This window comes from Seriola lalandi, unplaced genomic scaffold (assembly GCF_002814215.2).
Source record: "Seriola lalandi dorsalis isolate HSWRI2012SDOR001 ecotype SW California unplaced genomic scaffold, Sedor1 jcf7180002054163, whole genome shotgun sequence".
Classification (NCBI taxonomy): Eukaryota; Metazoa; Chordata; class Actinopteri; order Carangiformes; family Carangidae; genus Seriola; species Seriola lalandi.
Genome location: NW_019524716.1, coordinates 366220 through 393168, shown reverse-complemented (window position 1 = coordinate 393168; position 26949 = coordinate 366220). Strand labels below are relative to the sequence as shown.

General features: G+C 41.6%; 2 protein-coding genes across 4 annotated transcripts in view; one reads left to right on the top strand and one right to left on the bottom strand.

The window, feature by feature from the left end:
- Nucleotides 1-3808, top strand: part of LOC111653149 (stomatin-like) — a 6450-nt gene extending 2642 nt beyond the window's left edge. Inside the window, exons 5-6 of the mRNA XM_023403626.2 lie at nucleotides 1037-1171; nucleotides 1284-3808. Of these exons, the coding sequence (XP_023259394.2) occupies nucleotides 1037-1171; nucleotides 1284-1475 (327 nt within the window). The 3' untranslated portion in view covers nucleotides 1476-3808. The remainder of the gene's footprint in view (nucleotides 1-1036; nucleotides 1172-1283) is intronic.
- The window catches only part of mtus2b (microtubule associated tumor suppressor candidate 2b), a 27771-nt gene continuing 2804 nt past the window's right edge, over nucleotides 1983-26949 (bottom strand). Inside the window, exons 2-15 of one of the 3 annotated variants that reach the window (XM_023403620.2) lie at nucleotides 23248-25305; nucleotides 22033-22225; nucleotides 21003-21209; nucleotides 16502-16648; nucleotides 14562-14660; nucleotides 13211-13407; nucleotides 7096-7162; nucleotides 6528-6742; nucleotides 6121-6226; nucleotides 5953-6026; nucleotides 5757-5855; nucleotides 5522-5641; nucleotides 5156-5256; nucleotides 1983-4865 (exon numbers count right to left, since the gene is read on the bottom strand). In XM_023403620.2, the coding sequence (XP_023259388.1) occupies nucleotides 4640-4865; nucleotides 5156-5256; nucleotides 5522-5641; nucleotides 5757-5855; nucleotides 5953-6026; nucleotides 6121-6226; nucleotides 6528-6742; nucleotides 7096-7162; nucleotides 13211-13407; nucleotides 14562-14660; nucleotides 16502-16648; nucleotides 21003-21209; nucleotides 22033-22225; nucleotides 23248-25077 (3681 nt within the window). In that variant the 5' untranslated portion in view covers nucleotides 25078-25305 and the 3' untranslated portion in view covers nucleotides 1983-4639. Of the gene's footprint in view, nucleotides 4866-5155; nucleotides 5257-5521; nucleotides 5642-5756; nucleotides 5856-5952; nucleotides 6027-6120; nucleotides 6227-6527; nucleotides 6743-7095; nucleotides 7163-10647; nucleotides 10759-13210; nucleotides 13408-14561; nucleotides 14661-16501; nucleotides 16649-21002; nucleotides 21210-22032; nucleotides 22226-23247; nucleotides 25306-26949 lie in introns of those variants that run through there. The other 2 variants (XM_023403621.2, XM_023403624.2) reach the window with 2 other exon arrangements.

Genomic DNA, 26949 nt, shown 5'->3' with positions numbered 1-26949 from the left:
AACAAGATGCAATGGCCCAAAACACTTCTTTTAGGAAAAACAAGCTGCAAATTCAGAAACGATGCAGATTCAAAAATACGAAAATATAAAGCAAATACAAGTGGAACACCTTCAGCGTGAGCTTGAGCTTTGACCCGAGAGGCCAGACCTACGACTGGACCTTTGACCTTTGACCTTTGACCAAATGAGAGAGTATGAGGAAAGAAAGAAGAGGCGACATAAAAAGGTGATAAAAAGGCGTTATGTTCTTTTTTTTACATTTAGCTGTAGTTTTTACAATATTATAAAAGAGCAACAGAAAGCGCAGCAAGCATTAGCATGCTTATATACAGTCTATGGGTGTTCCACTTAGCGCTCGCCCTAGAGGCCTGGAGCACTCCCGTTGGGTTGTCTAGATACACAGCGTTTTTCCTGTTGCATTGGTTTTGGGGGTTCATGTGTTTTTGTTTTTGCAGAGTGTTGGCTGTTCATGTGTTTGTTTGGCTTCATGCAGCAAGTTTCTTCAGTTGCTGCTGGTTTCCATTGTTGTATTTGTTTTATATTTTCGTATGTGTTTTTGAATCTGCATCATTTCGAAATTTGCAGCTCATTTCTCCTTATGGAAGTGTTCTGGAACGTTGCAGAGCGTTTGCCCTTGTCAGCCACCGTAGACGGGTTTGGCCACTAGGTGCAGAAGAAGTCCAAAGAAAGCTGAAACTGGCATGATTTTCTTACAGTTTGTCATATTTGCCTCTTGACACATCAAGGAGTCATGGAGAAACATTATCATCATGTTTCTAACCTCCTGATGAATATAGGGCTCAAATTGATTCTCATTTTATCTCTATTTTGGTTTAAAGTGACAAAAAAATTGAATCGTAGCATTTTTCACTAGCTGTCATTAACTTATGCTGTTAGGTTTATCAGAGCTTGTTTGCATTAAACTATCGTCTGGTTGAAACAAAGAACAAATGTACCACAAAGCCAAAATGAGCTAATCAAAGGCTCCACAGTGATAACAACGGTTTTCTGACTGTTATTCAATATTCCCCTGCAGGAAGCTCTGGATGAAGCCACTGATCCGTGGGGTATTAAGGTGGAGCGTGTGGAGATCAAGGATGTGAAGTTGCCTCAGCAGCTGCAGAGAGCCATGGCAGCGGAGGCAGAAGCCAGCCGGGAGGCCAGAGCCAAGGTGGAGAGGGCGATGGAAGATCTGATTTAATTTCCTCGTCATACCTTTTAATCATTAAAAAAAAAGAGATCGCTAAGAGGCAAGAGACAATGATTGTCTTTCTGTGTTTCAGATCATTGCTGCAGAGGGAGAGATGAAGGCCTCCCGGGCTCTGAAAGAAGCCTCTCTGGTGATCGCTGAGTCGCCCTCTGGCCTCCAGCTGCGATACCTGCAGACGCTCAACACCATCGCAGCAGAGAAGAACTCAACCATCATCTTCCCTCTGCCCATAGATATGATGCAGAATTTCATGCAGAGGAAGTGATGAATCTCAGAGCCAGCAAGTCCTATAAGAGCTTAATTGAGGCAGATTCGTACTATTGTTGTTATATATTATTACAGTTACAAGCCTCTGTGGTATCTCTTTTAGATGTGGTCCAAGAGCACTCTGCTCACTTCTCAAAGGACCAGTGTGTCGGATTAAGTGTCATCTGAATAACCCTTACCCCTCCCTTTCCAAGTGTATAGGAGAAGTATGGTGGCCTTTAGCTAACAGGGAAAAAGGTGTTTGGCTTGTCCATTCTGGGCTTCTGTAGAAACATGGTGATGTAACATGGCAGGCGCCGTGAAAGAAGACCCACTCTGTGTGTAAATAAGCTAATGAAAACACAACAATTATTAGCTTCAGGTGATTATACACCAATGAAATCATAATTATGAATATTATAATCCATTTATGCCACTAGATCCCCTGGAATCCTAAACACTGGTCCTAATTATATAAGAGCTCTGTGTCATAATTATATATTTAAAGATATATCCACTCCAAATCTCACTTTTGTACACTTATTTTCTTATTGTGATTTAATACTTAAATACAAAGTGCAACATATACAGTATAGATGTTAGTGTCTCATCACTGACCACAATAATTTAACCAGCTAAGCTACAGTTGCAGTTCTGGGGGAGGACAAATAAATAAATAAATATATGAAATGCACAAGAAATGTCAAACAAAAAAATAATGCACAACAACCTTATAAAGACATGCTTTCATATAAACTTATCCAGAGCATGGGTTTCTGAAATACTGAAATACAATCGTTACAACAGAAGTCCAGTAAACAATCAACAGAAGTACCGACATCCATGTGACACGCCAACCCTCTCTGACACTGGGTGTGAGCTGTAAACAAAACCTCTTATTCTAGCGTGGAACAAACACTCACTAAATGAGTACTAGGTCATGTCCATAGGACACAGAGGCAATCAGTGCAATCAAAGTACCTGATGGCAAGAAATATCATTCACCACTTCCTTTTTAGAACACAGCTAAACCCACCAGCGACCAAGTTAAACATAATCAACTTGTCCGAACAGTAAACAACTCACCTATAACCAAATTCCTGTTTGAGCAGATTTCCACGTTTTAAATCCGGGGAGCTGATTATTAAATCATATTATTATAATAAAGCAATATTTCTTCAAACTATTTTCATATATTTGCGGACCGCACTATGCTCTTTGAAATATGTATACATATTCTGTACATCCAAATAATTTTATACAAAGGACAAACAGACAGTCGAGCTATTATGTAAACATGAGCATAAGTTTAAAAAAAAGAGTACAATTACTGTAATACAAAAAAAAAAGTTATGGCAGTTGCTTCCCTTTGATGATTCATAATTCTCAACACCTGAGATTATTCTCTGCAATGAGACATGAGGTAACAGCTTGCAGCTTTATCCAATTTTTTTCTCAACAAGAGTTTGCCAAAGGTCAATTAGAGATATTCATGGAGGATGAAAGCCATGACAGTTTTTTTTTTTTTTGATTTGTTCTCAAGGTTTTTCTGTGTTGAATCTCAAAATACACAGAACATTTAGTGTGACAGAAACAGTTCCAGTTGGCTGCAAGAGCAACGATAAGGTACACTTAACCAAAGAAAAATAAAACAGTACAAATGCAACACAATGAAGAGATTTACATGTGTTCAAGTCGATACTTTGTGACGGAAACTACTATGTCTGCACCATTTAAGGCTGATTCTGCAGCAGTTACTGTACCTCCAGACATATGACATAGTACGTGATGCTATAATACATGATGAGCTGCTGTGTTTAATGATTTCATCTTTGGTGGTTTCTACAGATCCTGCACTTTTGTTTTCACCCATGTTTGTTTGTTTGTTTGTTAGTTTGCAGGATTACGCAAAGAAAGTGCTGAACCGATTTACACCAAGCTTGTTAGAGGGATGGGGCATGAGACAGGGAAAAATACAGTAGATTTTTGGAGTGGATCCGGTGAAAGGGGAAAGATCCAGGAATTTTTTTCATCACTTTCCTCAACACTGTGAAATAGGGCATTTTTTGACATTCTCATTAATACTTTACTTTGGCAGAGGTATGCACTCAACTGAGAGGCATTCGGAAACACTTATACTTTCTTAAGACGACTACAGGTGAGGGAGAATCAACTCACCTGAAAAATATAAGATTAGTCTGAAATGTATAATACTATTATCTTTTTTTCTCTTGGTTTCATTTGAATAAATCCTGCTCTGTGTCACTGGAAACGAGAAGTAACCTTCACCCCTCCACTCCATTTCGTCACACTGTAGGTAATCCTAAAATAAAGTTCATTATAACTGGAAGACGGAACATGCTTTAAAGAGATCAATACATGTACAGTTTTTACAAATTATGATAAATAACATAGCTAAACCGTGGTGGCAGTTCAATAGATTTATGAGTTGTTATGTTGTCTTAATCATACATTTCAGGTCCGCGCTGATATCTAGCTGTTTAAGGAAAAAAGTAGGGTAGATGATTGAGGTTAGATGGCTAGGTCGTCATTCATACACTCCTGATACATGAAATATTTCAGCATGTAAATGTTGACTTGCCCCAGAGAAGAATCCACACTTTGAGAGTAACTTACTAAAGGTAGTTTTGTGATTTTTACTCAGACGTATTGCCCGTGCCGTTGCTGGTGGGAGAGACTGGACAGCAAAGGCGCTTCTTGTGTTCATTGTTGTACTTTTGATGTTTGCATTTGTCGTTCATCCGTCATCCTGAGCGCTGGATGTGAGGGTGGGGATGTAGATGGAGGTGAAAACATGGAAATGAGGCACTGCTCTATGACGTCTACAATGACCAGGTCTTTCATCTGCTGCAGTGTCGCAGCTTTGTGGGGCGTTCGGGTGGAATAGAAAAAGAGGAGGGCAGAGAATTCCCTTACGATTAATAAGAAGCGCGATCATTAATACAATTCTTTAGGTCAGAGATTAAAATTCCTGGCGTTTGACTTTGGAAATGCATCACATGGGTGGGTTGGCATTTCCCAAGAAACAAACTTATTTGTGTTTGTCCATCTACGTTGTGTAAAATCTATCTGAGAGGAACATTCAACAGAGTCTCAAAAAAATCAGGGCTTCCGATGCCGGATAAAAGAAAGCGTTCGACACAAGAGCTTCCATTGAGAGTGTCATTGATGGTAGGAGTGTGGACGGGCGGGGGAGCCTTGTCCGGAGGATGGCCGATTGATGGGGGATGAGCTATGGATGGGGGAGGAGCTAGGGGACATGCGAGGGCTCAGCTCGCCAGTCTGAAGACGCCACAGCAGTTCCTCGTTTGTGCGACTCAGCCGCTTCTTCTCGTTGCTCTCCTTCTCCACGTGCACCTGCAGGTTGGCGTTCTCCTCAGAGAGTTGTCTGAGGAAGAAGAGGTGTGAGAAAAAGTTAAAACATAAGCGCCATGTACTAGTGGCAAGGTCACAGTTATAAAAAACAGCTGGATATGCCTGAGATGTTCTTTGCCCAGTATTCTATTTGCCTAAAATTGCCCTCTATATACACACAGACAGTACATCCCTTGATCCTTGATCTTGGGGTTATACAAGGTCATATTGTAACACATATTTTTTATAAGATGATGAAATATAATTCATTTCAACTGATTTTAAATAGGTCTTAAATCTGCACTAGTGTGGATTTAAACTGACCTGGACACAGCAAGGTTCTTGTCTATTCGTTCCCTCAGGTCTTCGTTCTGCTGCTGTAAAACTTGTAGTCTCTCCTCCAGGTACACATTCTTTTCAGCCTGCTCAAAAACACAGAACATAAGGTGCACAACTTTAAATTCTTTAAGTGAAGAAATGGCAGTCTAGAACCAGTGAAACAGGGGAATATGATGGTTTGTGAAGGAGACATTTGTCCTGACCAAAATATTAGTCCATTGTTATTTTTTGCTGTCATTAGCTGACCTTACATGTTAGCTGGTACTGGACAACACTTCAACACTTCACTTGACTTGAAACAAGCAATAGTTTCCTTCATGGTAAAAAAAAAAGCAGAAATTTGAAGCCTACTATTTTCTCCAACTCTGAAATCTTCAGCTCCTGCTGATGAATTTGTTGATTCTTCATCTCCAGAACTTCTTTCAGACTCTTCAGGTCTTCCTCAATGTGTTTATATGGAGCCAAAGCATCCTGCCAAAAAGCAGACATCATTAGTGAAAGCAACCATCAGTCTTGCTTTCTTTCTGTTGTATCCAGCTACTGTCACCAAAGCAGTCAATATATTGTCCAGTGATGTATCAGTTACCACTATTTGCTCATCTGTGCTCCTGCGAAGAGCCTCCTCGAATCGCTTGGCTCGGTCTCTGAGGCTGCGATTCTGAAACGTCAGCGTGTCCACCTGATCCTGTTGACCACACAGATATTGTTGTCACTAACCACAAAAAGTATCATATTACGTATCTGTGGGGGAAAAAAAAGAGATAATTTAAAGGAGTGTTAACCTGCAGTGACAGTCTGATCTTTTGAAACTCTTCTTCCAGGGACTTCCTCTGCTGTTCATGGGCCATCTTCAAATCTAACACGAGAGATAACACAGTGTTACCTCTCTTAACCTGCAGCAGAGCGAGTCGGTAAAGAAAAGCGGCAGGTTTTGAAACATTGGCGCTCACTCTTCACGGTCCTGGCGTGCTCCTCCTGCAGAGTGGCCAGCGTGTCATCGTGAGCCGTCTCCATCTCCATCAGGGACGTCTCGTGGTTCTCACTCATCTCCTCGATCTGGAGACACATAACAAGCACACATTCGCACGTGCATACACACTAGGGGGTGAAGTAATGCATCATGTAACAGTTTTCATGGGGACTATTTCTTCAGTAGACAGCAGTCCCAGTGAAAACAGTTCACAGTGATCTGAGGATTATCCAGAGGAACTGGGACATTGCTTCTGGAAACACATGTTGCTGCTGAAATATTTAAATATCAGTTTCAAATGCTTTGCGAACCACACAACATCAACTTCTTACATCAGATATGTGCGGTTTATATCGAGTCTTCATCAAAACACACACACACACACACCTGCTCCTGCTGGTTCACCCGTAGCTCCTCCAGCTCGGCTTGCTGCTGTGCCTGCAGACTCTCGGTCTCGGCCGTGTGCTGCGTCTTCAGCCGCTCCTCCAGCGCTCCCAGCTCCCTCTGCTGCTGAGCCCGCAACCCCTGCAGCTCAGCCTCAAAACGCCGCTCCAGTTCCTCCTTCTCCTGCTGCAGTTGCTCCCAGTGTGCAACACTGAAAGCTGGGACATGGAGATGGATGATGGAGTTTGTTTTACTGGATTCAAATTTTAGGTCATGTACTTATTACAAAAGAAGATGCACCAAAGTTAATTCAACAGTTGTATGTTTGTGATGATCTAATGATTTAAATCCTAAAGCTGTCAGAGTAGCTTTTTCTATAGTATCTAGTATATGGTGTTCGATCTTGGACTAAATCCAGACTTCAAACAACAGAGTGGATTCCCCAGGAGTCATTTGTTCCTCCCATCCCTTGTGCACACTGTATACGACTTGATATACTGGGAGATGTGAGTGACTCATTCCTTTCTGTCCTCCCTGTGGTGCCATATATATCAAGCTGTATCCCACTTACCCACTTCATCCCTGATTTTGGCAAGCTCCAGGGACAGTTCCCTCTCTTTCACAATGGCACTCTCACTCTGAAATGCAAACACATATAACACATGCATGAGCACCTGAAATGAAATGGATTTCTTACAAACACCTACAGTGCCATAGTAAGCCTTTGGGGAAATGGATGTTACAGTTTTGGCACAAATTTAAGCTGCAACTGACATAAAACTGGGTGATATGATTTGAATATTGATATATTGTCAGTTAAAAACTAAAGCAACAGCCCTGCAAAACAATCTGGGAAGGTTACAATGTTCAGTTTTTGTTAAAACTGATTTTATGGAGGTGTTGATTCAACTTTACAGGTATTTTTAGCGGCTGTAGTTTGTTGTGCTGTTAAATTGTATTGCATTGTGCTGAAAGGTGTCATATATATACATATACATATACATATACATATACATATATATATACATACTGTATACATACCAGAAACTGTTAGGAGAAACATGAAGAGACTTGAGAGAGGGCTGGAGACATTTTGAACCCAAAATTTTTCAGTGATATATGCATGAGAGGATTATAGACCGAAAGGATGCTCCATCTACATTTACATTTTCTTTCATCAAAAATATTGTCCCATCACATGTGCAGGGGTGCAGTGCCCTCTGGAGCGCAGTGCCCTCTGGAGCGCACCCATGACACACAAGTTACTCATTTTCGAAGGTTATGTAACCACGGTTCGTGTTGTGTCAAGTTTACATACACTAGTCAAATATAACCGACCACAAGATCAAATGTTAGACTGATGTTTTGAATAATTGATAAAGTCATTATGCTGCAACTCATTAATTACAAAAAGAACAGGTTACAGTTATACAGCCATAGAGGATTATGTCTATATTGTCTCACTCACATGACTATTATATGGCAGACCGCGAGACAGTAATTAAGCCAGTCTGTATTAAACTGAGAGCCAGTGTAAAAATAATACCTTCAAGTCAAATGGCCAAGGGGCTCTATGTCTCCATGGCTTTGATGCAGAGTAATATTCATTTGGTGATACACAACTACAGGTAATTTAATCTTCTGCAGGATTCTGTGCTGTTTAATGTTTCCCAAGTTTTCCAAGTCAACAAAATGATATAATTCATATTAAGAGAATTAAGAGAGAAAAGATGGCCTTAAGCTCCTTTCTTATAAAGGGGCATCAATCTTGCATCAAATAGTAAATTCCACTGTATCCAGAATGATGCATGGATGTCTGCACAGTGTTATATTTTCAGGGTCCCCATTGAGCTCTGATTTGAAAAGCTTTGAGCGATGAACCTTTTCTTAAACACAACTGTATTGAAAGCTTTGCTGGTTCATAAAGCTTCACTTCGCAATCACTACAATACACTGGACTAAAGGTCAGAAGTGGCAGCTACAGTCTATTTCACTTAAGACGATAAACGGCTGTGTGCTGCCTGGTTCTCACAGATCACAGTGAATCAAAGAACACGTCAGGAATGGCAACAACGTTTTTATCATTTCTGTTAATTATAGAGAAAAAAGCCAATCACTTTATTTGCACCTTTACAATTTGATATCAGTGTATCATCTACTTTACTATGGATCACAGTAACCAAGCGTCTTACACTAAGGGGGCTATTTGTAAGTTTTCTCTGCTGCTGAATGTGGTTTTTTGCCGGGAGCGGGTGTTGGTGATTGTCAGTTCACAAGAGCTTTGGTTATTGTTGTTCTTATGATACAAAAGGTTATAATACACCGTCTGAGCAGCGCTACGTCTACACGGCAGATTGGAGGCTGCAGTGAGTCGCTATCAGAAAGTGACAAGGTGGGCCGGGCTAGCGGGTCAGCATGCTCACTTCAGTAGAAGAAAACACAAGAGTTAACATTGGCGTTGTTGGAGACAAGAATTAAATTTGATGCTGAACTCACAACGTTTCTTCTAGACTGGTAAGTAAACAGCTGTTAATGCTAACTGTGGCTATGTTGCAATAACAAAACTTACAAATAGCTACTTTAAGCTGAATGCTTCATAGCACCATGTAAGAGTCAACTACAACATTTTTCAAAATAAAGTTTTACATTTTACTTTGAAAAAGTCTCCACACAGAGCTTAAAGGCTCCTCCAGCATCCTCCAGGGACTCCTCGTGATGTGACATCCTGGGAGCACATCTTACTCACAGAGGCAGACACAACAGTCAGTGAAATGACTATTGATCACAACTTTAAACACGCAGAGATGGCTATGCACACTGTTGCTCAGAGATAAAGCGCTGATCACAGAGCAGTGCTTATGAGAAACAAAGACAGAAAGAGAAGGAGTGGAGCAGGTGAAATATGTATGAGATGGTGTGTCTCGGCAGGAATGATGTCACCCTTTAAGAGGTTTTACTTGGAACATACAGTCATCAGGGGTAGACTGCAGTGACCTCATGAGGGATGAAGGATGGTCAGTCGCTTTTTCATTTCTTTTCTTACTCTGCTACTCCACCTCTGCTCCTACCCATCATTCCCTAGTCCTGCCCCTAACAACCCCCTATTCTGCTCTCCAGGGAGTTATGTGTGACATGCATTCTAATTTTCCTATTGTGCCCCCACCCAAGCAACATAATCCATGTTTAGGGCTGCAACTAACTGGGGACTCTTTCTATTATCGATTACACTGTTGATTATTTTTGTGATTCTTTTTGTTAGGTCTATAGCATAAGGAAAATAGTGAGAAATGCTCTTCACTATTAAACAAAACCCAAATATAGTCAACAGTGAAATAAAACAAGAAATCTGCACATTTGAGAAGCGGGAATGTTAATGGATGATCAAAAATTGAATTGAATATCTCTCTATCAGTCAACTTATCATTTCAGTGCTGTACATCATACCTTCTAGAAAAGAATACACATGGTTTTTTGTAGTAAGGGTGCTCATTCTTGAGGAGATACTGTAATTAAGGTTCATTAACCTCTCCAAAGTCTCAACCTATGTATCTCCAGTTCATAAAATCCTTCCAGTGTGCAGTTGCCTTTTTGTTTGGACTTCTTGTCTTGAAGAGATTCAGGCTCCACTGAGCACACAGCATGAATTTCATGCAGAAAACAGACCACGTGATTTCTTGTAGCTGAGAAATTCAGCAACATCAGGCAAACATGAGAATAATGCATCCAAAGTGAAAGTGCAGCCGATGGAATGTAATCACCAAGAATTAGACGAGCAGATGTAAATTAAGAACACAATGTACACACCGGAATAAAAAAAAAAGACAGGTGTAAGAATATAGCAGCAATAGCATGTTATGTAATGTCCCTGCAAACTCTAAGAGAAAAGAAAGAGGGACAGTGCGACAGACAAGCCTGCTTTGACTCAGCACAATCATGCACGGATTTATTCTCTCCATAGCTCTGTCTCTAGGAAACGAGTGAACATAATGCTCATATAAACAGACGCACTCAGACCCCCCCCCCATCAAACACGCACACATGCGCACAACCACACACACACACACATAAAGGAATCCTCGGTGCTGAAACAAGCCTGCTGCCTGCAGAAGATCCTGCCTTTTACCGTTTGGTCCAGACAGCGCAGAGGGAGGAAAGTGAGCCCACAGCAGCAATGGCCCATACTAGGCTAGCAGACAGCAGCATCCCTGAGCCGGCTGGGGAGGCAGCAGTGACAGATGCGAGTGCCAGAAAGATACAGAAAGATAGACAGAGAGGGGGGGGAGGGAACCAGGCGAAGGAAGGAGAGGGGAGGAGAGACGGGAAGACCAAAGCCTCACCTCGTTTCCTGGTTTGCGACCGGCATTTATCCCTGCTAGAACAAAGACTACCAGCCCAGCCCAGCTCTGCCTGCCCACCCCTTAAACCCCCACCAGCACGCCCCGTATCACATTCACACGCATGGCAGGGAGCAACCCACAGACAGACACACACACACACACATACACACACACGTGCGGTCTTTTGCATCTTTAAGAAAAAACAAAAGAGTGGAGCAGGAGAAGCTGGGGGAGGGAGATGATCAATAAGTGGCCAATTATCTGCTTTGTTACTCAGCTCAGTGAAAACAGCTCCATGTAGCAGGCATTACAGCACACATCCAACCCACATATGCTTAATAGAAAATAATTAATTTCAAATAGATCTGACTGAAGGATGATGTCCAAATTGCAGCTTTGGATGTAAAGTTTCTAATAATCCAATGAAGCACTTTAAATTCACTGATGCTCATGAAAAGAAACCCAAGTTTCTATTTCTATATTTCTTCAGTCAGTGTCATACAAACATTATACTTTCAAAAACCTCATCATCTCATGTTGTCACTGCTTGTACACATCTTAAAACACCTATCACAGCCAAAGTACAATATCTTGGACATGGACAAGACATAATACACATTTCAGGCTCAAGCTCACTTGTAATTTACATCTAAAAATTGCTAACACTGACATCTAGTTGATAGTAATAACTGAAAACCAATTCGAAGGACTATTTCTGAAGGGGAGTCCCATCTCTCCATACTTATTTTTTGCAGGTGTTTCTCAGATGCATATATCTCAAGATCTTCCACCCGTCAGACGTTAGTGGGTATTCTGTCCGTGTCTGACAATCATTCTCACTAAAAGCACAGCCCGGCCCAGGCAGGCAGCTCTAATCTCATTTATCATCTGCCACTGTAGAGCAGAACCCGTGGGTGGGGCTAGGAAATGGATGAAATGCAAGCAGAGCACCACGAGAGGGCAAGAAACAGGCGCTTAATCCACGTTTGGGAGGCAGAACACACTCGGTCACAGTGTGCAAGCAGACTGTTTGTTAGTTTGATTCTTCTACTGAGTATTTTTCGCATCATTGTCAGTGATATCTTACACAATGGGAGAAGACTCACCACGAGATGATGCTTATGTATGTCCATACACTGTCCACTTAAACGTAGCCTATAAAAAAAAGCCATAAAGCATCACGATTCCCTTTGTTTAAACTATTAGAGAAACCTTAGGAAATCCTCAGTATTTCCCCACAAACAGTGTCACTTCAGTTAGTTCCAACATTTTCAAAATGGGATCAAAAGAAAGAAAGAAAGTGATGCTGACAACAAAAGCCAGATGCTACAGGTGTCATTTGTGCCAGTGAAGACGCTGCGCTTTGTAGTTGCAGCCTGAAGCCAGCTACCTTTTTCTTGTGTAGTTGTTACAGCAGGAATGTGTTGTTTGTTAGGCTGGAATACGGCTGCACAGTGAACGCACAGCAGGCTTAACCATGATGCTTGATTTCAGCAAAAGGATGCGGTTCCCATTAGACGATTCTGTTCGCATGACTTCAAGACCATACAGCTGGTTCTTATCCTATTGTCTCAAAATGATGAATACTTTGTCAACCTTTTCCTAAAACACACTATTAGGTTTTTAAATTCATTTTGACACTTTACTATGCCAGTGCCTCTTTTCATTTCAGAGTGATATGAAAACCAGCTGGCAGAGATATGATCCTCGCCTGATATGGGCAATGCATCCATCATGATCAATGTTACAGTCACTTTATCAAGTTATGTTACACAATAATGCATTTACGAGCAAGGGCTGTTTTGAAAATTCATCCCTGCAGAAGTTTTTAATACAAGAAAAGATCAAATTCATGACATCCATCATCTAATCTATCTTGAAATTAAATCCAGGGGATACTCCTGGGATTCATTTCTGATATCTTGGATGTCAGAGCTTCCTCATACTGACCATAAAGGGAAAGGGAGAGGAAGGGAATGCAGCCTGCTACAGGCCTGTCTTACAATACAGGAAAGAATTTGGGCTTTAATTGGGATTACGATATAAGATTCTCACTAAACGATTATTATGGCCAAACAAATTCATGAAAACAATGTTATTGTGATATCAGGAGAAAATCTGAAAATAATAATAATTCAAATTCATCTTTAACTTTGTTTATTGTGTGTTTTGTCTCTTTTCTGGCAAATGAATTGGACTGAGTTACAAGTGTAGGGAGGAGGAGAGAGAGTGTGTCACTATAACTGTACAAAATCATACAAAAATAACAATGTCAACAACAAAGGCAGCCAGATGTACTGATAAACAAAAGATCCACAAGGCAACGATGAGTGCTCTGCTGTTGCCTACCTTGTGACAGAAGTGCTGGGTGGTGATGCTGAAAACGTCCAGGCACAGGGAAGCCTTCTTTAACTGGGCCTGAAGGCTCTGGAGCTGCAGGGCCTGCTGCTCACAGCGCTCCCGCAGCTGCTGGATCAGAGCCCGGTCCAGCTCCTGGGCCCTGTCCGTCCGAACAGAACTGGGGACTGCTGCCGTCCGCCCACGAACTGTAGAGACGGAAAATATATATATATTTTTTATTATTTTTTCTAATATGAGACTTTTGAGAGAAATGTGGACAACTTCCATACACAAGTGGACATCTATAAAGAATATCACATGTATAAGATCAATTTACAAAATGTGTTTTCAATATTTTGATTGTTTTGATAATCCATAAATTGTTTAAGTAATTTGTCAAGCAAAGATGCAAAACATTCAGTGATTCCAGCTACTAAATAATCTGCTAATGAATTGTTTTATATGATTGTATTATTTACTGATCTGTTTTCTGTGATTGTAAATTGAATATATTTGGGATTTGGACTGTTGGTGAGATGAAATGGCAAATAGAAAATGTCATCTAGGATTCTGTAAACATTATTTCTTTAACTATTTTACTCCCATTTATTATTTGTTTGAAATAAATCATTAATAGAAAAACAACCAATAGCTTAACTGATAATAAACATATTCATCCAGAATCATTAGATTCAGTCATTAGCTGCACCCCCAATAGCAACACCATACAGCTGAGCTACACTGCACTGCTCTCTCTCACCTCACACACATACACAAACAGATTCACCGCTGATTGATTGGAACCTCGGTGGTTTACAGACAAATGGTCTGTCCAAGTCGCTGTTACTCAAGTCTGCTCACTGCTCACACCAATCAGCAGCAATTTCTTCTCTCATCTCAACACACCGAGATGCACAGTATGTTGTGCAGTGCTGAAGCCTTTAGCGCCTTCACTGGAACTCAGTGCTCAGGTTATTGTGTCTGTCTGGTCTCTGAGAAAAGGACAAAATGCTGACTTGGGTTGTGGTAATCTGACTCAGCAGGATCGCTACTGGAGGAGCCATCCTAGCATTACAGCTACTGTAGCCTGTTGCTATGACAACAGCAGGCTGTCATGGGTCTTGTAATGAAGTGAGGAGAGAGCGAGAGAGAGAGAGAGAGAGAGAGAGAGACGATAAATCTTAAAGGTACAGTAGAAGCAGACGGTGCTGCAGAGCTGACTACTACTTCCTCCTTTTGTTGCACTTGTGGATAAACCAAACACACACAATATCAGATATGTACTGTATGTGTACACAGTATGTGTTCACATGTACACACACACACACTGCAGTGAGATGTATGAGTGTGTGGGACTCACCAGGGGACTGAGGCTTGGGCGAAACCACTGCAAATCTTTTAGGGGAGGACTTTGGTGGCATCACAGCCTCCATGTCCTTCTGCATCTCTCTCCGGGAGGCTGCGCAGTAAAGAAACATATTTATAAAATATACCTGTTTTTTCTCACATATTGTTTTTCTAAATACAATATCTGTTGTATGCTCTGCCTTTCAGAGGACAGTATTGTTATTTTTTGTCTATTAGACAGTTAAATTCACAAGATACTTTGCAGACCGAGATTTTACATACAAAAAATATGAATTTATAAATTGTGATCTATTTCTATGATATGTAAAGTACTAATGTATTAAAGTGCTGCTTACACATGAATATTATTTTAATATTATTTTATTTATGATTATAACTCTTTAGTTTTCCTTTATTCTCGTCTTTGTTTATTAGGGAAATATTCTTGAGAAATTCTTCAGATCTTTAAAATTTATTCTAATGAAATAAGGCAAAAAATCAAAAAATCAATTTTTGGTTGAAAAGTTCACAACCGAAAAATGCCGGGAACCACTGGTGTGAACAACAAGTGAGAAAACAGTGAGGGGAGGTACAGTGTGGTACAGTGGCCGCTAGCTGGAGTTGCTGCTCCACTTGCTGACACAGATTTCGTTGCAGGGAGCCGTTGCTGCGCTTGGCTCACACTGAAATACACACTGTGACCACTGGGTGGTGTCGATATTCCACACACTGATTCACTGCAAAGATGCCGCCACAGGCAACAATCTACACCAAATGACAACAAAGACGCCCACATCAGCATAGAGGGAGTATATTGTATGGCACTACATCACTGCTGTGATGCAATGCTAAGCAGCAGTAAAGATACATTAGAGAACATATTATTTATAATAATATACATTATTTTTCCTTCTGAATGTTTTTCTTCGTAAAATACATCTCCCACTGGGACAGTGAGATGAGCTGTGGATGATAAGGGCCTACACTTAATCTGTATATGTTCACATCCATAAAAACAGCTGTGATTAAAGACTCTGAAAGAAAAGGAATGAAAGAATTAAATAATATAGTTTCCAGCTCAGATTCATGTTCATCTACTACAGCTCAGGTCTGGAGGCTTTATTCTCTGTTCACACAGGAAAACTCATTTCCTAAATGATTCCTGCTTGGTCTGGAAAGTAGTCTGAGATTTTGCCTGTCTTAAGTTGACGACAGATGATGACCTTGTGTTTGAAATGTTGGAATAACAAAGTCATTTTTAGTAATGGTGTTAAAAGTATGTATTTTTGCCTTGCGGCTTACTTTTCACAATTTTATATTTAGAATAAATGACATACAGTCTATGTCTTTTTTTCTGATTCTTGAGTACAATAAACATTACATTTTATTTCTCCTTCACTGAAACACCCAAGTGTCAACCGAGCCATTTAAGCATACAAAAAATTCATACGAGCCACAGCGTCTCATATGTAAACTAACTGCCTGAAGCAGGTCAGGCACCACAAATCACACCTCCAGCTATTCCCGCCGGGCCAACAGTGGTACGGACGGTCTCATTCTGGACCACGTAGTACAATGACATTGACAATGAGTCAGTACACCTACGTCTGTAAACTAACCTGCTGGCAAACTGTCTTCCTGTTATTTTACAACTCAGCCCCAAAGAGGAATGAATATCATCATGTGAAGTGAGGCCTACAGTTAATCAGTGGTCATGAGCTGCGTGAGTGCTGACACCTCCCTCTCTCCTACTACACACTCACACATCCAATCTTAAGGGTCATTTGATCACCAGACAGAATGACCTTGAACTGGCAGGTGTGGGGGATGGGGCGGGGCAGAGCAGCTACAGCACAAGTGTTTTGTGTCTGGAGAGAATCCCAACACCACATACACACAAAAAGTTTGCCCCCGGACGCTTGTTTCCACTGGGCATGTGTTGTGGGGACTTACCCAGCGGGGAGGAGCGCTGTGGGGGCAGAGTGCGGCGCTGGAGGCTGGGGGCATTGGGAGGCTGAGGTCGGCTCTGACTGTGGGAAGCTTCACTCTGGGTTGCTGTGGCTTTGTGTAGAGGTGTGTCATCGCTGCCACTGCTGGCATCTGCAGAGTAGGAAAGATGTCAGAGAACAGAAAAACATAGTCAGGGACTGTCAATATTTTTGAAAGGTTTATATTTACAGGGATGAATGAATGAGTTCTAATTTAATTTCAATGAAAGTATTGCACAATACTCGGCTGCACAATCTCCAAAGGCATGTAATCTTTCTAAACTGTAGCTGACGATACACTACAAAAATAAGTATGCTGCTTGGTCTGGTATATTATGCTCTTAATGTTGCATTTTTTACATTGAGTCTTGTTTCTTGGGGTGCTGGTGTTACAGCTTTTATTTGTCAATCTATTACAGTTTTTCATGATTTGTACATTTATACTACGTCATTTCATAAGTATATCAATGAAAATGTAGATAGATGTGAAACAGCAGTGTAAAAACGTCACCTCAGTTATTTTCACTTACAAAAATTAAAAAGCATATATTTTCCAGAAGATATTTTAGTCTAGTAACAGTGCTGTAAATCAACTCTCACTGACCTGTAAAGGATCATGGGATCCTTTACAGGTCACTGAGGATTCCCATTTTGTATTCCTTCGATATTTTTAGGATTAAGTATCAGCAGATCACTATCTTTCCCTGGAGAGTAGATTTTTTTTTTTTTTTTTTAACCACAGAAATTCACAGAGACGCAAAAAGGCAGAATGCTGAAATCATCTTAATTATTCATAACAGCTGTTATTACGCCTCTAGCTCTCAGTGGATAGGAAAGGCTTTGATTCATAGACAAACTGAGACTGTAGTCCCACAGAAAAACAACACCAAAACCAAATATCCCCTCCAAAGGAACAGGAGGTTCCAGATCCTTGTCATACTTTGTTTCGATTTATAAAATTTCATCAGGATAAACTCTTGTCTGTCTCTAGGATTCCAGCACTGAATTGGACAATTCAGCATTTAGGTTTAAATCGTCAGTGTCAGTGAAGAATTGCAAACCAGATAGCTCCAATTACTTATCATGAAATATTCAGCTCCTCAATCAATAGCGGTGCTGACACATGCCGCACCGATGGGTAACTCGGCAGCACCTTCAAAGAGGAAAGAGCGGCAGGTTCACGCCCCTAAAACAGCTTGACTGTGATCTGAGGATGAGGCTGAAATCAGAGATGTAACAACCAGCTGTTGGAGGAAACTATACAATATGGTATCTTGTTTTAATAGCAGTACAACCAAAATTACTGCAGAAAGCTTAAAAATTTTCAGATTAGAAAGAGAACATTAAATCACTTTTGATGTCAAAATGCCCAGGGCCTGTGTGAAACCTCCAATGGGAACACAGCAACTCTCCTCACTGCCACTGAGTCAGAATTCACCTGGGAGAGTCAGCAGATCTTTTTTTTTTTTTCCAAAGGCATCTTAGTGAAATTGACACTGAGCCACGAAGCTGATTGGCTGTGGGAGATGACTGGAGGCTGACTCACACTGCTAAATGCTTGTTTCTAGCCTGCGTGGTACAGTACAAATCACATCCCCTGCTGCAAGCATCCTCCGATCAGTGTTACACCAGCACGGCGCAAAGAAGGACTCCACTCTGCTGGTGACTAATTCACAAGAAGTGAGGACAGAAAGGTTAAGAATATTAAATACAGGCAGTGTGTTTTGCATTTTCAATAAGGCTTATCCTTATTATAACCGATGAATGTACAATTCTCTTTTGTCTAAATTAGAATAAGCTTTTCTCAATGAAGCCATCCGGCCTGTGCGATGCAAATATTGGAAATAGTGTAATTCAGGCAGGATATCATAGGAATAACATGGTTTGTCTTTTCTTTCTTTTTTCTTTTTTTTTTTTGTCATATTAGTTTGATACAATTATTTAGTGCAGGATAAGACTGCAGTAGGACACTAATGTGAACTTTTGGGAAATCCATTACAAATGAATTTCAGGCAAGAAATAACTTCTGGACTGGACATGAAGCTTTTAAGTTTTAAGTGAAGTTTTTAAGCTCTTAGAGAAAAGTCTTGTACAGTGAAGCTGAAATGCGTCTGCACCGTTACATCTCACAGTTTTTATCTGACCTCCTCTTGAGAAAAAAAAAAAAAAATGGGCCTTTGCAGTCACCAGAGGGTTTTTTTTTCCTGCAGGACGTGGCAGGAATGGGATTGATCCAAATGGAAAGAGGCTTAATATTTATAACATGCCACAGAGATATGAGCTGCTTAAACTGCTGTGAAGTCTCACGTGGAACTGATACGCGAAGCTTAAAGCTGGATTGTGAAGTATGTAGTAACTGGTAGCTGCACCATGTCGGCAACATGTCAGAAAATAGGGATGAGGGACACATTTAAATAGCTTGTTCTGTCTGACCAACAGAGAGAAGCAGCAAATATGAGAATCTGGAAACAATAAATGTTTGAACAACTGAAATGATCAGTTTTCTGGAAGTCAACTGATTATCATTGTTTTAACACTAATAAATAGTGTCTTTCAAAAAGTGTAGCTCACACACTGTAGCTCCAAACACAAACAATTTCAACTCTTGAATCTCGCCATCAAGGCAGCACACAGAACAACAGCCACATGAGCACACCGTGTTCTCCCACTAAGCGAACCAGACAGATAAATTCAATATGTCATCAGCGACCTTATGTTCATTATGGCATCTGAGGGGATGTACTCACTCCCAGTCACAACGTTTCACTGGAGTGCATCCCCGGTGAAATGTGGCTGCGTTCGAGGCATACGGCATACTAATAGAGCTGTCTGAGCCAACTGCCTGAAGGGGAAACACTGCCATGCAAGCTGCCAGTCATGTATATGCTGTCTGAACTGCTCCCAAGTGTTTTACTCTCTGGTAGACACCCATCTATTCGCTACAGCACAAGCAGAATTACAATTTTTCTTTTTTTTCCCCTTTTTTTTTTTTTTTATGCTGAAAGGAACTGGCTCACAAATTGAACAACAGCTCTACAAACAAAGACAACAATGCCAATGACAGACAGAGTAGGACACACTTACATGACTGCAGGTTATCGTCTCGAGCTGTGGTTGTTTTCTGAAGAATCAGTGTTAAAAATGGGGCAAAGTAACCCAGTAAAGTGTACATCGGAGCATTCTAGGAAGGATAGTGTGAAAGAGAGACCATTATCTGGTGTGTAGGGAAGGTTCGATGTGGAGATCCACAAGGCAGGGGAGAGGTGGGCCGGAGGTGTCTGGGGTAAAAACAGATTCACAGATTGTCCTGTCATACCACACCCCGACTCTCTGTTTTTGACACATAGTGCACCAGCGCTGGCATCACTTTCTCATTTTGAGGATTATAAATAGGGAAGGCAGGACTGCCATAGACATGTGAAGCAGTGACTGTGGTTGAGGCTGGGGGGGGCGCACCCTGCATGAGACAACAGCTGTTTTCTACTTTTGTTTTTTTTTTTTGTTTTTTTTTCCAGTCTGAGGACGCTGTCTGCAGCGCGAGGAATCCCTTGAATCCAGCCGGTCAGAAGACGACAGTAAAAGCAGTGAGCAGGGAACGGCAGCGGTCAGCTGTCTAAGAGTGGAACAAATGTGGTGACACTTGAGCAGAGGACAGCGCTAAGCCATCGTCATATCTGCACAGTCGAGTAGAGGCACTTGTGCCTGTGCAAACCACTTTGGGCAGATTGAATTCATTTTATAAAGATGTTTTATAAGTAATTAATGACGAATAATAAGATTTTTTCTGAGAGTAAATCTAAGCACATTCAGCCAGAAGTTGGTTTGAGTCGGCACTATGAACAAATGAATCTGCAGTGGCTCCACACAGCAACACAACACACACACACACACACACACACACACATGCTGCTGATACTGTATTCAGTAAAGGCTTTTTTGTGTAATAAATAAAAAATAAGTCGTAACTGACAACTTCCGAATTTGTTATGACACATTTCTTATGTCTCTGTTACACACAGACATAACCGGCTAGTCAACTGAAATTTTAATTTATCTAAATGACGGCGGCAGGATGTTTTTTGAGAGGAGTGAGCGCCAGGATTTGTTCCAGATAAAATGCTGCAGTTCGCAAGCAAGAAGGGGACGCAGCAGCGGAGGGTGACTTTAGGATTTCTTCATCAAAACCTCTGCGGTGCAGCAGCTTTCAGCGCCTACTTGTGATAAATGAATGAAAAATGGAACAAAGCGAGTGGCTGTTACTATAGTAACTGAGGAGAGCAGGGGCAGCCACAACTTTCCGGTCGAAGTAATAAGGAGATGTAGTTGTGAAACATAAATGTGGAATATCCTTTTAATCAGACAGAACACTGTCTGTCTGATTTCTGATATATTTTTGTCTGAGGCTCTTTTTAGCCACAGTTTAAGATGAAGTAGTAGAAACTGTATAATGCTGAAGTGTGACTCACGCTGAGAGGGTCGACAGGGATCGCTGTGACTGCTGTCATTAGACTGGTTGCTGGACACAGACGAGACACTGGAGCTGCGGACGAAGCCGAAGGCGGCGAGACGGGCAGCTGGCAGGGCGGAGAAGCCCGGAGGACGGAGACCAGACTGGCCTGGTTTGAGCAGGAGGCCCTTGGGGGTGGTTTCTGGACCTGACCTCTTTTGCTCTCCTGGAGGTAGATGGGAAAATATGCAATATCACAATATCAGTGGGTTAATCACCGAGACTGGGGCCACACTTTCTGTTTCAATGTTACATTATTTATTCTGACATAAATGATGGCAATCACAGTCTGTCTAACATATCTGTTCTGACGAATAAAAAATGGATGTGTCGCTTTTACTAATCTCACTAATCTCTAATCTCACCATTACAAATAACTAATCTCAGACCACCTTCAAACAGTGGTGAAATGGCAGTAAATAGACTAATAGAGCATCATACTGTGTGTGGAAGATGAGTAGATTATAACTCATATTGTGAGTAGGGAAAAATATGGAGTGCAAGTTAGAAGGATGTGTGAGTGACATTGCTATCAAATGCTTTGCACTTCAAAGCCAAAGCCAAAAGCCAAGCCTCATCCATAATCATTAAGCAAGTCGAAAGGAGACAACTTCTCTGCAGCTCGACAGCGACAAAGATGATGGGAAGTTCTCAGAATAGCAAACGATGCAGAGAGAGGAGAAAGCTCTCATGAAATTATTTACCCACAATAGTCTAAATGGCTTAAAACCATTCTTTGTTTTACAGCATAAGCACAGAAATATGCAGCATGTCGAATGTGCTCTTGTGTTCTCATATTTGAAGCTCTTAATCCCACTGACAAATGAATTATATTACATGAGGAAACTCTTATTTTCCTCTTCTTATGAACTCTGATGACAAATCATACATTCTGACATCATGTGCTGACACAGTGTGTAAATTTTCACTCTCATTTAAATGACAATTTCATTACATTGCACTTTTACCCCAGCTGATCACCATCTCACCTGCAGAGTCCTGGTGGCCCTGGGTGGATACTCCAGCAGCCTGAGCAGACTGGCTTGGGGCCAGGGTTGACCTTTGGCCTGTTTGCTGAACTCTTGTCTTGGCTGCAGGCTGCCTGGTGACTGCCCCTAACCCCAGCTGAGGCCTCAGGGATCTGGGTGATCGGAAGACGCTGCCGCCTTCTTGAGAAACCTGCTGGTGTGGGACATTACCAACACAGTCAGTGTCTGTAACAACAACTGTGATTCCCACAATATGGAATCTAATGATAAACTAGATTGAAGAAGACTCATAAATTGATAAAAGTGGACGACAGTGATTTCTCCTATATTTAGCGAGTGTGATATTTACTGTTAGAATTTCTGTTAGCACATTTAGGAAGTCAAAGCAGTTTCACACATGTAATCTTCTCTTTGGGAGTGACTGATCCTGTTTTTTGTTCTTTAAATTTGTGGAAAGGCCCATGCACTCTAAAACTGAGCAAAATATATTATAAATACAATACATAACCATTTATATGTATTGATACATGCCCAAGGGGTATGCAGCATCTAACTAAAAATCGAGGAATTTCGATTTTCTTGACCAAGGCTCATCCAATTGACTTCAGAGTGTTGAGTATGAAGTTTTTTGGATGTACAGTTCTTGAGAAAGCTTCAAACATCGCTGCTCTGCATGTTCCTTGACGGGTAGAATTAGGCGGATCTACACAACAAGGGCGTGTGCAGCACCCAGACAATTTAGAACACGCACATGCCAGGGTTTTAAGAAAGTTGGAACTCAACTGCGACGGCACTATCTACAGTGTGACCTAGACACTAGCAGAGTCAAGAGGAGCAGCCGACTCCAGCAGTAATAAAAAGATACCAACTGACGACACACACTGCAGGGCGTGTTGCTCAGGACCCGGGGAAGTGCATTTACGAGTGTGAAGTTGTTTGGATGATGCTCTCAAGAAAGCTTCAAGCTGGATTAACACAGGCCAAGCAATCAGCCCCAACTGACAGGCACATTTTTCAAAAGGCACTGCACTAGTAGGTGAAACTGACAATTTTTCCTCCCTGCAATAAGCTGTTAAAACTTTTGCATTACTCAGATGTTTAGATAACTTTCTATTGTATCAAGCTACCAGCATGTAAAGATATTGCACTTGTTTCGCTTCAACCTATATCCAGTTATATCATGTGAGTATGTCAAATCAAAAGTCAGTTTCTCACCTCTTGGAAATATTTCTCTGGCACATCCTCATGAAAGCTGCCTGACTTCCCGCTCGGCCTTTGAGGGATGCCGCTGTTTGGAGGTTTCACCCCTGTCGCAGCCATGCCTGATGGATGGTACCCTGCCTTCTGCATCTCCTGTCGATATTTGTCAAACAGCAGGTTGGAGGAACATAGCACTGGTGCAGCTTTAGTACCAACCTTTGGATCTTTATGAGCTGGTGGGCTGGAGTAAGAGGATAATCTTAGTGGGTGCGTAGAGGCTTCATGAGGGGCATCCGTGACTTGAGGTTTTGCTGGAGGACTTGCCCGAACATAGGTGATGATTTTCGGTCGGACATTTTTAGGCTTCTGGGGAGAGGAAGACCTCCTGGGTTCATGTTCTCTCTGTGAAGGCATGACAGGTTTGGGGATGCCACTGCTCAACAGCATCTTACCTGGTGGCTTGACTGTTTGACCTAAACCTCTCTGAGGGGAGTCACTACGCTCCAAGCTCAGTGCCCTGATGCCCTGGACCTTAGCTGGAGAACCAGGTGGTCGTCTCTTGGGCGAACAGGAGGTAGTTTTAGAGGAAGTAGGAGTTGCTGGTCGACTGGGGCTTCCCCATGGCTTCCTCCTCTCCAGACTTGAAGAGCTGGAGGTGATGGTGTTCTCAAAAGAGCCCTGCTTTTTTACAGTGTTATCAAAAGAGAGCTGCTTCTTTAAAGTATTCTCAAATGAAGGCTGCTTTTTAAAAGACTTGTCAAAAGAGTTTTGTTTTTTCAATGAATTATCAAATGATCCTTGTTTCTTCATGGCTTTGGATTGGATTGACGACTGAGTCTCCTTTGTACCTGTTTTGGGCAGGCTTTGGTTCACATCAGGGGCCTCGTCAGCTTGTGTGCTTTTATCCATGTTCGTGTTGCTTTCTTCATGCGATTTCTTTGTGGCGGGTAAAGCCTTGTGCTTAGTACTTCTCCCTTGATCACAATCTCCCTCTGAAATGTTTCTCTGGTTGCTTTTCTTCCTGTGCTCATCAGTGACATCCTTACATGGAGCAACGCCACTACTCACTTGTGCCTGCGATCCAACATCCTCTGAGTTAATTGTTGAATTCAAATTAATGTCCACATCTTTCTGATGTATTGTGCTTTTTCTAGAGGAGAGGGGAGGATGATCGGCTCTTTGAGCTGCAGTGCCTCTCTCAGAGACGGTGTTGCAAGTCTGGGAAGCCAGAGTCAGGTCTTCTGAGATGGTTGAGTAAGGACCAGAGGCAGCATGCCAGGAGTCTGTTGTCTGGGTCTTGCCAACGGTGTCCATAGCAGTGGCCATACTTGAAATGTTGGAAAGACAAGACACGAAGATATCAGTTTCAGAGCTTAACTCAGTCCTGGACACCTCTTTACTCTCTGAGACATGAGAGGCACAGGATTCCTGCTCACTGGCACCATGCAGGAAGGACTTCCCCTCTTCCCTGCTCTTATTATCCATTGTATGTTCTGCTATGGCTTTGCTGCATGATGACGGCTGTTCAAGAAGTTCCTTTCGGTCCGTGAGCCCGACAAAGTCCTCTCCCTCCTCAACAAGGTAGGCCTCCAGCTCCTGACACTCCAGCATCTCAAACTCAGCCAGTTCTGGGTCGTCACACTGGGAGTCTGTCCCCCAGATGATGACTTTGTCCTGCTCCGCTGTTTCAGTTGTCAGCCCCGACAGAGTGGCGGTATCGCCCATCCTCTCACCATCCTCCATCCGGATATCATTAGCGTTGGCATCGCCATCAGCCAGCACACCACCCTGCTGGTTGTTGTTCCTTAACTCTCCCTCACTGAAGGGCTCTCCGCGCTCACACATTGCTATACAGCTCTGAGTTTACAGCACCCTCAAGAGCACTTTAAAAATCAATCATCCATGGCATCAGTTACGAAAAAGTCTGCCATGCCTACCCATCAAGGAGTCTTAGTGGCACAACTGGAGCCAAGCACTCATTTTCCCATGTCCTTCCGGTATGCCAGTAATCAGAACGTTGAATACCATGTCTAATTTGGAGGATGGCTCTTCATGACATCTGGGCTCCTTATCCTGTATAAAAACAACAAATACCAAATAATAAGTCCAACAAAATGACAGATAACAGGAGTAATCTCATTCAGTCAAATGACACTTCAGTTTCTCAGTCACTATGAATTGAATTGACAAGGCACGAAATGTGAAAAGATTAATTTTATTTATTTTTTGAGAGGCTGAGCTATTGTCAGGGAGCCCGGTACCCCTCTGAAAAGCGCAGAACAATTATTGTTACTGTTGTGCCCTACTTTTTCAAAAGACAAGGTTCTGAAATCAATTTAAAAAAGGAAATTCCATTATGAAATAAAATCAATGGCTTCTTACTAATTTTAAGTGCATTTTATGATTTTAATTCTATGCTCAACTAGTAAAACCATATGCTCAAAGGAGTATATCACTGTGAGCCATGTAACACAGTCTCACACACATGTACACCATAAATGTATGACTGCTAACAAAACGTAAAACTAGGACAAACCTTTTTAGCGGTTTATTATTTGTTAAAATCCTTTTCTTCACTGACTGAAAGCTGACCCCATTATACATGAAGAATACCATAAAGGTAAAGCATCATTTATCAAGAGGACCAGAGAGGAGAGCAGACTGCTAACGGAATCCCATTAACCCCTGAGGTCAAACAACAAGTTCCACTTACATTCTGACGTTTCTATTAAAGCCACTGCACTGATTTTAACTAGGTTTAACATAAACCAAAGATAGAAAGTTATCGTCCTGCAGCAACACAGAACTGGCTTCTTTGTGTTCCTACTGCCTCCATCTGCATTCGATACCTTAATTTAACAGGCTGTTTAATGTGTCAGAATGCACTATTAGCTCCAGATCACATGATCTCTGCACACAATGAGAGGAACTTGTCAAAGTCAGTCTAAATTTAACTGATGTCTAACCGTAGGCTGGAAAAAAACTGCCACTACCATGTGGGGCTGACTTGCCCTGCTGAGATCATTAGGGGGAAGCTTCTTAAGTCTTTCAAAGAGCTCAAGACTGTCAAAATCAGTTTTGGGTCTTTGTGCACATTGTACTACAACATGGCCACTCATTACAGGCTAAAAGAGCTATATTTACTAATCGCTATAATGAGCAATTATTATCAGCCAGCAGGTGTGTTCATTTGTTTCTGATTAAGCCTATACTGTAAATTAGAGGAGACCACTGGTGCTCCAACCTCTGCAGCCTCCCTCCATCTCTTCAGCCAAAAAAACATAATCGTTTCTGTCAGTGGACTTGTACAGGACAGAGAACCTTGACAGACTCTCTGATCTCAGGCAGCAACTCTCTCCCACAAAAGCACCTAAACATGGAATTCCCACGTCGCTACATTTAGTCATTACTCAGCTCTGGTTTTTAAGTTCAACTATGTAACATAAATGAACCTCCAAGTAAAGAAAAAGCACCTGTTGTCTCTGTTTTTCATTAGAATATTTTCCACTAAAGTAGTTTTCTACTTAAGTGGCCTCAATAGCTTTTGTGCCCACCCTCTCATTCCCAACATTAAGGAGATAAAATAGGTTTTTATTTCTGGTATGCAGAGATTCTTGTTGCTAAAAGGGATGTCATCAGTAAAGAATGGAAGAGCAACAAAAACAAAAACTAGCTTGGGGTGAAAGAAGAACTAAACTGGCGAATGTTTGTCCATGT